The following is an 11,661-nucleotide window of genomic DNA, read 5'->3' on the forward strand; positions in this document are numbered from 1 at the left end:
CTCATAAGAGCAGCATGGAGAGGGGCAAAAGGGGGCATTCTTGGGGGCAGGGAAGGGCAGGGAGTGTGGAAGAATGGTACACTTCCTATGTGTCATCTGGCCTCCCCACCCCTGCTCTGATGTCCCACAGCTAGGGAACCAAAATTGGCATTCATCTAGCTGCGAATGCAGGGTGGCTGGAGCACAGAGGAGAGGATCCCCTCCTCCTGCTGTGCATTGGATAGGCGGTCACCTCTGAGTTCAGAGGAGGCCGCTTATCTACATAGGATTGCTCCCGAAAAACTTTGATTTCAGCAAGTCTAATCTAAGTATGACTGATGGTGCAAGCCTATGGGGATTAGGGATGTCAGAGAATTTCACCACGAATCTCGGGGAAGCTGAATGCCAGCGCATTCGGCCCCCCGAAATCGGTGGCGAAATGGTCTGCCCCCCCACCCCCACCCCGGCACAGGACTTACCGTCGGTGAATCTTCCTGGCGGCGGCGGCATTTCCAAGTTTTAAAAAAAAGAAAAAGTGATAGGTTACGTAAAGATTTACGTAGCCTATCACGGCTGAGTAAAAAAACAAAACAAAACGCGTGTACGCAAATGGGGGCGCCCATGGGCACTGCCATTTGTGTTCCTTATTTTGGCATGTCTTAGTCTACGTAAACATTTAGACGCTACACTATTTGCGTTCCCCTTATTTTCGCCGTAGTCTATGTAAATGTTTACGTGGACTAAGACATGCCAAAATAAGGAACGCAAATGGCAGCGCCCATGGGTGCCGCCATTTGAGTACGCGCGTTTGTTTGTTTTTTACTCAGCCGTGATAGGCTACGTAAACATTTACGTAGCCTATCACAGCTGACTGCAGGGACGCAAACGGCAGCGGCTCTGGCCGCTGCCATTTGTGGGCCCGGCCGGCCAGGATTTGGAGGGGAGGGACAGAGTGCCTCCCCTGCCGGCCAGAATTTCAGGGGGAGGGACAGAGCACCTCCCCCCCACCGTGAATCAATTTCGTCAAAAGGTAAGTGACTTTCATACATCCCTAATGGGGATAGACAGCTGCCTCCGAACTTGGAGGCGAACACCTATCCAATGAAGGGCAGGTGAAGCATGGGGGGGATCTTCTCCTAGGGATGGTGCAGGCACCTGATTCTATCTAGGAATCTGGTGGAAGCCCCCCTTCCTGCACCCCTGAGTCCCACTTGCTGAGCCCCTGCCCCCACTTGCCCCCTGCCCATGCTCAGCAAGCAGCCCGCACTCACCCCGGCAGCCTTGTCGAGCTCCGCAATCACCATTTTTTGAAAAATAAAATGGTGCTTGCAAAGATGCTGAGCACAGGAGGGGCTCAAGCACAGTCTGGGGATCAGCAAGTGGGGTCAGGAGCTGGGCAGGCACCTGGAGAACCTGGACAGGCATGGGTTTGCACATCCCTAGCTTCTTCTTGCTCCAGCCACCCTGCATTCGCGGCTAGTCAGCCGATTACAGCTGTCTAGCCGTGGGACTTAGGAGCAGGGTGGGGGAGGCTGGATGATGCATAGGAAGCATCATACCAGCACTTCCACACTCCCTGCCCCTGGAACACCCCCTTTAGCCCTGCTCTGTGCTGCTCTTCTGAGCGCGGAGCCCAGGCACAATCTGTGTCACCTACAAGGGGGCGGGGGAGTGGGCAGGGAGGCAGTTTTCCAGGAACTGACCTTGGAGCACAGTCTCTGAGGTTGGTTCTCAGAAACCGAACAATCCTATGGCCATCTAGCTGCTGTCTAGAGGCCATAGGATTGCGCCCTGAGTCTGGAAACAGCTCCATATATCTTTATTATGATCATTTTGTTCTGTTACTACAGTTTGTGACCCCAATCCAGCTCTGGTACTGTGTACCTTGTTAGATGCAACACCTAATGGTTCTATATGTGGATTCCAGTCACAAAAAAGGATGTAACCAGCCAGTTAAGTTGGCTCCACAGTACGCATGGGGTATGCACAACAACATACACAGTTGCATCAGAAGCCTGTTTCTCCATGCAGATCTCACATACTGAATTGATGTGGGCCTATATGTATGTCACATTGTCTTGATTGTCATGATGTATTGGCTCATAAAATAAATGTATCCACACTGAGAACTATCAAAATGCATATTTTAAAAAAACAATTTATGTTCTTCTTGTTTATTCCAGAGTCGAGCAGATGTGTACACTGGAACGTATCCAGATTATTCATCTGTAAAAACAGTAGTACATTGGGGTCAGGTAAAGTTTAACAAATAATTTCTAAACATTTCAAAATTCAGAAGTCAAAGTTCAACACTCATTAGTGTTGTACTACTGGTAGTAGTGTGTGACAAGAGTAGTTTTCAAATTATCATTCTTAAATTATTTTCTCAGTACTTGAATATTCCAAGAAGAGCTGTAGCAAAAATTTTACAGGATCTTCCCATATTCCTAAATTTTAATTTTCATACTACAATTGTTCATCTTGTGAATCATTTTGTATACAATTATGAAGCGGTCTTCTTCTCTTCCAAAGAGACTGAATATACTGCATGACAGGGACCTATAAAGGAATAGGTTGTTGGGTAATAATATATATGAGGTGTATGTGTGGGGGGTAATGGTGGTTCTCACATTAACTAGAATTTCCAGACATGTCTCAGTGGACTTTCCAGCTGAAGGCTAGTGAGGGATGAGGAAAAGAGGAGCTCAATATTTCATCTTTAATTTTTCCCATGGACTAGGTTTATAGATATGGTAATAAACTTGAAATTACATCCTTGAGGCTCTGGGTTTTAACAGGATTTTTTGCAACTTTGAGGGGGAGAGAAAATTCTGGTAATTTGTAGATTTTGAAGTTTTGTACTTACTTGTGATTATCCATATTTTAAAATGACTATTTTGAAAATTCAACGAATTTCAAACAGTGCATCATTTCTTCCCTGCGTTTAGGTTGCTAAATCAAACGAATTTAAATATTTTGACTATGGATCTGAGAACAAAGCAGTATACAACATGGTAAGGAAATGTGGTTGTGATACTGTTTTGTCAAATTTTTAAAATATTCAATGAATTATTTTGGATGCAGTTTTAAAATTCAGTGTAAACAGTGTTGTCAGCTGTGATTTCTTTTGACTTTGGAAGCTGTGAGAGATTGAGAGCACACCAAAGAAAGACATAGAATTTGCTGAATTTATGAATTCTTCTGTGAAAATGCATGCATACCCCTCAGTATTCTGGCTTTTCTTCACTGGATTCTGTCCTTTTTATTTTTGTAAAATGTTACATCTTTTCAATATGTTGTGGATTTTAAGTGTTCGTTGTATTATGTTTCTTTTTATTTATTTATGTTTAAATTAATTTTATAGTTGTACTTTTTATTATATTATAATGTTTTTAAGATTCTGATGCATGCCACTCTGAGTACTTTTAGTAGAAAAGATGGATATAAATTGTTGTTGTTGTCGTTGTTAGTACATGAAGAAAAGGTTAGCTGAATATTTAGATGAAGAAAGTAAAACCAGAGGAGAAATACAGAGATGAGAAATAGCACAAGGGACTGGAGATTTAAGAGGAGATTAATGTAGGGATGTCAGAGAATTTCTCCACGAATCTGGGGGGGCCCAATGCCAACGCATTCAGCCCCCCGAAATTGGAGGAGAAACAGTCCGCCACCACCCCGCCACCACCCTGGGATGGGACTTACCTTCGGTGAATGTCCCTCGCGGCAGCGACTCCCGGCGGCAGTTCGGCAGCGTTGCGGCGGCGGCAGCGGCCAGTCTTCCGACCGGCTGCCTCCGCCGCCATTTCCAAGTGAAAAAAAAACAAAAAACCAACAAACATGATAGGCTACGTAAAGATTTACGTAGCCTATTACAGCTAGATTTTCAAAAAACACCGTGATAGGCTACGTAAAAGTTTACGTAGCCTATCACGGCTGACTTTGAAGAAAAAAAAAGTGCGTATGCAAATGGCGGCGCCCATGGGCGCCGCCATTTGCGTTCCTTATTTGGGCACATGTAGTCTACGTAAGTATTTACATAGACTATGGCGAAAATAAGGGAAACGCAAATAGCATTGCCTTTATTTTCGCCGTAGTCTACGTAAATGTTTACGTAGACTACCCGTGCCCAAATAAGGAATGCAAATGGCGGCGCCCATGGGCGCCGCCATTAGCGTATGCGCTGTTTTTTTTCAAAGTCAGCCGTGATAGGCTACGAAAGGATTTATGTAGCCTATCACAGCTGACTGCAGGGACGCAAACGGTGGTGGCTACGGCCGCCACCATTTGCGTCCCGGCAGGAGACGGGATTCACAGCCAGGGAGACGGGGTGCTCCCCCCCGGCCAGAATTTCGGCGGGGAGGGATGGGGCGCCTCCCCCCCACCACGAAGCAAGCTGTGGGACCAGGTAAGGGACTTTTCGGGGAGAAATTCTCTGGCACCCCCCCGCCACCCCCCACCCCCCCCGGGATGGGACTTACCTTTTATGAATGTCGCTCCCGGCGGCGGGTCCCGGCAGCGGTTTGGCAGGTCTTCGTCTTTCGACCGGCTGCCACCGCCACCATTACAAGAAAAGTAAAAAGAAACACACACCCCTGTGATAGGCTACGTAACGATTAACGTAGCCTATCACGGCTAGATTTGCAAAGTCAGCCGTGTTAGGCTACGTTAATCATCACGTAGCCTATCATGGGTGACTTCAAAAAAAAAAACCGCGTACGCTAATGGCGGCCCCCATAGGGAGCCACCATTCGCGTTCCTTATTTGGTCCCTATAGTCTACGTAAAGATTTACGTAGACTACGGCGAAAATAAGGGCAACGCAAATAGCGTTGCCCTTAGTTTCGCCGTAGTCTATGTAAATCTATAGACTACAGGGACCAAATAAGGAATGCGAATGGCGGCTCCCTATGGGGGCCGCCATTAGCATACGTGGTTGTTTTTTTTTAAAGACACCTGTGATAGGCTACGTGACGATTAACATAGACTATCACGGCTGACTTTGCAGATCTAGCCATGATAGGCTACGTAAATCGTCACGTAGCCTATCACGGGGCTTTTTTTTTTTTTTTTGAAGTTCGCGGCCGGGGAGACGGGGCGCTTCTCCCCGGCCTGAATTTCGGCCGGGCGAGGCGGGAAGCCTCCCCTCCGGCCTGAATTTTGGCCGGGTGAGGCGGGACGCCTCCCCCCCCCGGCCTGAACTTTGGGGGGAGAAGCAAAGCGCCTCCCCCCCACCACGAAGCAAGCTGCGAGACCAGGTAAGTGACTTTCGTACATCCCTATCACCATCCCTATATAAAAATAAAAATGACAGACTTCAGTTGAAGTAGAAATGCGGGCCATGAAGGAGAGAGAAGGATTAAACATAATGTCCAAACATTCAATTTGTTGAAAAGACTGAAGAGTGATTGCCAATTGAAAGAGAAAGCAAAAGTGAAGGTTTAGGGGGAAATAATACATTCTGTCTTCTACATATTAAGTTTGAGATAATGATCTGACATCCAGGCAGATATAGCTTTAACTAAGTCAATTGAAAATATTAGTATGAACAGCAGGGAAGAACAGAAGACAGCCGCCTTGAGTGCCATTAGCCACCTTGAGTGCCACTTTTGGGTAGAGAGTAGGGGTGCACATCAAATAAATAAATTTAAGGAACAGTAAGAGAGAGATGGATGTCATTAGCATGACAGTAATATTGCAAGCCAAAAGACAAATGCATATTGCCAAGATGAAGTATGTAAAAAGTGAAGCAAAGGGAACAAAGCACTTGAAAACCAAAGAACCAGGGCTGAAAGAGGAAACTGATAAAAAAAGCAGGCAGACTCAAGATTAGAAGCTGAGCATTGCAAAGTAACAACCAGATCTAAAATGTGACCAGTAGGCACTGAATGGGAGCATGGAATGAGAGGGTTAAAGCAAAAGAATATAAACAGGAGAGTAAATGCTGAACAAAATTTGAAATCTGAGTCAATATGAATAGTAAAATGAATATGAATATTAAAGTCACCAAGCATGAGAAAAGAAAAAGGAGGAGGAGGAGGAGGAGGAAAAAGATTAGCGAAACTGAAAGTCAGAAAGGGAAGACAAAAAAGAACCACGAAGATAATAAATCATGAAAATCTGTACATTAAAAAGAATCAAAAATTCTTTTTTGATTAAAAAGAACCATAAATATCTATACAAGGGAAGGAATAAGAAGGACAAGAAAGAACTTGGAACTGACAAAAAATTGAGGAGACTCATCACAATTTGCCATGATTGTCATTCTCCTGGCTGGCTATATTTGGAAATTTTCCCACTTCTGCAACATCCTCTTATTCCTTTGATGCCTTAAATATTTGTGCTATTCTGCCCCTATGTGGAGCACAGATGCTATTGGTTTTTGCATGTGAAAATAGTTGTGTGGATCACTTTGTGGCAGAGGTGACGCACTCTTAGAGAAACTGGTGTTATAGGTTTCATTTTTCAACATTCAAGGAACTGAGTCCATTAAACAAATTTATTAAAGTATTAGAATTCATTACTCAAATCAAAGAAAATGTTACATATAAAATATGTAAATTGGAATTTCAAATTCTAAGGAGCAAAATCTCAAAAATCTTTATATTAAAATGTTATTGGACTGTCATAGACAAATGCTTATTCCAGGACAGCAACTCCTTCTCCTACCCTGATTCATATGGAACATCTGAAACATTGTAGAGAATATGCTGGGGGTAGCTGGTCTGGAATTATCCAAGGTAATGATTTTGGAACAGTGTGCTTTGACTAAATCTTTCATACAATAATACATGCTTACAAATGCTAATTTTTTTATTTTTTTATTTAAATATATTATCCTTTTCTACAAGAAGACTGGGGCGGGGGGTTATTCCCAAGTAAATGGATTTAACATCAGGGCAGCAGAAGCAAACTCCATTTTCCTTAGTCATGATGGTGCTATGATTTAAATATGTTTAAATACGAAACTGCACATACTCAGAGTATTTCCTTTTTTTGATCAAGGTTGGCAAACAGTTTTTGGTTTGGTTTTGCTCAAACGTATCAGGAGTGTAGAAACAGTTGTAAAGCATGGAATAGTGGGATGCATGGCGGATGGGTGGGGGAGAAGAAAAATGTCAGTTATATGCCTCACGACTGAACTCATACACATGGCCATCGAAGGGGGCCTCTATAAGACCACTAAGCCCAGGGTCTAAAATTACTTAGCAGCAGCACTAAATATGTTATTTAGAAGTTATTACTGAAACCTGTTTTCATATCTTTTCTTGAACAGAGCACACCTCCGTTTTATAAAATAGAAGACGCGATTGTGCCAACAGCTGTGTGGAGTGGTGGGAATGACTTTGTTGAAACCAAAGAAGATATTCGACTATTGCTTTCTCGAATCACTTATTTAGCTTTCTATAAGAATATTCCTGATTGGCAACATATGGATTATATCTTGGGTTGGGATGCTCCAGAGAGCCTATACAAGGATGTGCTTTATCTGATGCATGAGTTCAAGTAAAGTCTTTAATACGGGGAGTATATATACCATATTGCTGTGTATTTGAATACACACACTGTGCTGTGCTTTTCATTGGCAGGTAGGAGGGAGCGCTTAAAGTATACCTTAGGGGTCTGCACCGAAGACAACATTTGGTTCAGATCCTGCTTTATAATGCAGGCCTGTTCAGCTCAGAGGCTGCAGAGGTTAACTGCTTCACCTTGGGTTCAAATGGCACCTTTGTTTTGAAAAGACAAAGCTTTGTGTTCCTCAGTTAACTTTCATTGAAAATCAAGAAATGGCTATAACATGAACATTTTTTTAAAGAATTGGATGAAATTTGCAGGCAGTGTGGCTCTTTCATTAGCATTCTTATTTAAGCAACACCTGTGACACATCCTATGCTGTCAATTTTGGCACTTTAAAATGCATATATGAAGCATCTTTCTTGTACCTCTTGAAAGCATAACCCTGCAGAGGGCACATCCACAAAGACCGGGCAGGGATGAAATCAAGCTGCCCATTTCAGAAATGTTACTGTTCCCCTTCAAAAAATAGTGTACATAGAGTTCTGATTTTAAAACAGGTCTACATCCAGACAGAGAAGCTGAATTCACTGGCAAAGGGCACCCGGAAAGCAGATTTTAAAAATCTGATTACAAGGCTGGGATGGCAATGCAATTATTTGCATTTGTTTTTAGCTGTCCAAAAACCCTAACACAGAGAAAAGTTTTTATTGTCTGAAACTTTTATAAACTACCTTGGTTGGTTTCAGAAAGATGGTACAGAAATATAACAGCAACAATAACTAGAAAGCCAAAGCCCAATACAACTACACAATCCTAAAGGATTCCAGCTCAAAGGTAGCTTTAAAAGTTAAGGCAAGAAAGTGATGCTATACTCTGCTGGCCATTATACACATGTAAAGAATAGTAAACATTACAGGAGTCTTGTATAATATAATGATAATGATGATGATGTACATAATAATCCAATACAGTATCTGAAACATCTGCTTCAATACGTGCACATTAGAAATTGTTACAATGTAAGTGACAGTATAATATGTGACAATACTTTATACAAAATCCTTGCTTCTGTTTTCTGTGTCACAGGTTTTTCACATCCTTAAAATGCAACAAAAGAAATTAACAACAGATTTAATGGAAATATTATTTTTTTTATTTGTATGGCTCTTTCTCTCTTTACTGTCTCACAGTAACCATATGCTTTTGTACAGTGCTAAACTAGCATCTGAATCCTCATATTAAACAGAATCCTAATTCTCTGAATTACATGGAAAGCATATCTTTGGGCTTCATTTGAGTCCAGAAATGAAATATCAAGTTGAAACAGTGATTTTTAAAATAGTAATAATCACAATAACACAACCACATGCTGCCAGGAAGATGAAACTGGATTTCATCTGAAGTCACAATGTGACTTCAAATGATTGAAGCTTTGCACTGATTAGCTATACCTATGGGTCACCAGCCCCTCCCACAAATTGTGTGTGTGTCCTTCTTGTTTAAGGATTTCAATCACCCTGCCCCTAATTATCCTTTCAATCATGCATTGTATTTACCAAATGTATTTACCTCACATTCTCAGTCATAATTATATACTGCACAGCCAAATTCATTTTATCACTTGCAGTTCATTCTGTCCTAACCTTGTGTAGCATCCAATCAAGATCCGCGGATTCCGCGCTCTACAGGAAAATAGTGTCAGGGAAGGAAGCTGAAGTCTTTCCTTCAGCTGATCTCCTTCGTGATTACAGGGAAGTATATTTTGTCGTGCAATACAATATCTAAAAAAATACTTCAATATGTACGTGTTACAAATTGTTGTAACACATGTAATAATATATTATGTGAAAATACTTTATGCAAAACCTTTGCTTCTGTTTTACAGATGGATAGAACTCCACAGGGCTGGCATCACGGGAGGGATGGGTCAAAGTAAAAACGATTCATTTTATGCGATATCATTTGACTTTATCACATATACGAATAGAACAGAATATCAACATTAGACTCCCTTGCACTATAAAACCTTATGGCTTTTATAAGGAAGAAAATAGATGAAGAATAATCCTGAGTCCGTTTGGGAAAATATGCAGCAGCACCAATAAGAATTACCTGTGACCTTCGTTTACCCATTAAAATATAAGTGTATGGTAAGAAGATGTAATCCTGATGGAATTAGTTTTATTTTAGTTTTATATTAGTTTTGATTTCGGTTTTGTTTTGTTTTATTTTGCATTGTTAGTATTACTGAAATTCAATAAAAAAATTGTTAAAAAAATCACGGTAGGGCACCTACCAAGGGCCCACACCCCAGCAGGGACCCACTGACAAAGGACCCACTGATAAGATCCCCCTGGAGTTGCTTCTCCTCTTCACTATTGCAACATGCTTGTGTTTTTTTAGGGGAGGGGTGTTCAAATTTTTATTGTGAGTTTTAACAAAACAAAACAAACTGAAAACATAACAAAACCAAAAAAAAAAGGAACAAAATAAAGAAAATACACATATTCTAAAATCCTCAGTTTCAAATTTTACAATATTGGAGAAAGAAAGAAAAATAAATGGAAAAAATAGGTTACACATACACTTCAGTAAAAGCAGAGCAAATATCCATATATAAGTCCATCTGCAAGTTATGCCTATATACCACTCTTTCAAATGTTGCTAGTGTTGTTAGGTCTTCAGTCTGTTATAGACAGTGGGCTTTTATCCGTCCATTACTGTAATATCAGTCTTTTAGCAACCAAAAGGGCACAAAAAATCAATTTATGCTAACTATGTCTTACATTCCAAGAAGCAGGTAAGTAATTTAAAAGAACATTTACATCAGTAAATATTAAAGAGTTTTCGAATACAAAATTTATCCATATAATAACTTTCTCCCAAAAGGAGGCAGCCATTGGGCATTTCCAAAACATATGAATAAGAGAAGCATGGACTGCATTACACCTCAACAATTAGCAGAACTTGACAAGCTTTTATTAAAAAGATGTTGTGGCATCCAATTGACCCAAAACAAAAGTTTTTGCAGAAAAAGGAGTTTTCAGCCTGCTTATTAATCTCCTTCTGTCTCTGGCCAGGACAATGGTGGTGGTGAGAAGGAGAAGCAGTAGATGCCACAGCCTGCTTGCTCCCTGGCTCTATGCCTGTCAAGCTAGTAGGGATGGCGGAGAATTTCTCCCCGAAACTTCAGGGGGCCGAGCGCCAACGTGTTTGGCCCCCCGAACAAGTTTCGGGGAGAAATCCTCCGAACCCCCCCGCCCCCCGCACCCCCCCCCCGGGACGGGACTTACCTTCACCGAATGTCCCTCCCGGTGGCGGGTCCGGCCGGCGGTTCGGCGGGTGTTCGAGCAGGGCGGGAGCGGCAGCCGCCATTGCAATCAAAGAAAAAAAAAATGCCCCCTGATAGGCTACGTGACGATTCACGTAGCCTATCACGGCTAGATTTGCAAAGTCAGCCGTGATAGGCTACGTCAATCGTCACGTAGCCTATCACGGGTGACTTTAAAAAAAAAAAAAAAGTGCGTACGGATAATGGCGGCCCCCATAGGGAGCCGCCATTCCCGTTCCTTATTTGGTCGCTGTAGTCTACGTAAATGTTTACGTAGACTACGGCGAAAATAAGGGCAACACTATTTGCATTGCCCTTATTTTCGCCGTAGTCTACGTAAACATTGACATAGACTACAGCGACCAAATAAGGAAGGGGAATGGCGGCTCCCTATGGGGGCCGCCATATGCGTACGCGCTTTTTTTTTTTTTTTAAAGTCACCCGTGATAGGCTACGTGACGATTCACGTAGCCTATTACGGCTGACTTTGCAAATCTTGCCGTGATAGGCTACGTGAATCGTCACGTAGCCTATCAGGGGACGTTTTTTTTTTTTCTTTCATTGCAATGGCGGGGGCGGCAGCCGGTCGAAAGACCGGCTGCCGCTCCCGCCCCGCTCGAACACCGGACGAACCGCCAGCCGGACCCGCCGCCGGGAGGGACATTCAGGGAAGGTAAGTCCCGTCCCGGGGGGGGTGGGGGGCGGGGGGGGTGGAGGATTTCTCCCCGAAACTTGTTCGGGGGGCCGAACACGTTGGCGCTCGGCCCCCCGAAGTTTCGGGGAGAAATTCTCCACCATCCCTAGACGTAGCCTATCACGGCTGACTTTGCAGATCTA

General features: G+C 42.8%; 1 protein-coding gene across 1 annotated transcript in view; it reads left to right on the forward strand.

Moving 5' to 3' along the window:
- Positions 1-8,758, forward strand: part of LOC146350797 (putative lysosomal acid lipase/cholesteryl ester hydrolase) — a 36,927-nt gene extending 28,169 nt beyond the window's left edge. Inside the window, exons 8-10 of the mRNA XM_084845755.1 lie at positions 2,163-2,234; positions 2,928-2,993; positions 7,252-8,758. Of these exons, the coding sequence (XP_084701881.1) occupies positions 2,163-2,234; positions 2,928-2,993; positions 7,252-7,485 (372 nt within the window). The 3' untranslated portion in view covers positions 7,486-8,758. The remainder of the gene's footprint in view (positions 1-2,162; positions 2,235-2,927; positions 2,994-7,251) is intronic.
- Positions 8,759-11,661: the final 2,903 nt, after the last annotated feature.

The sequence above is a fragment of the Heloderma suspectum genome, chromosome 3 (assembly GCF_057233095.1).
Source record: "Heloderma suspectum isolate Gila_16-S chromosome 3, 16-S_ref, whole genome shotgun sequence".
Classification (NCBI taxonomy): domain Eukaryota; kingdom Metazoa; phylum Chordata; class Lepidosauria; order Squamata; family Helodermatidae; genus Heloderma; species Heloderma suspectum.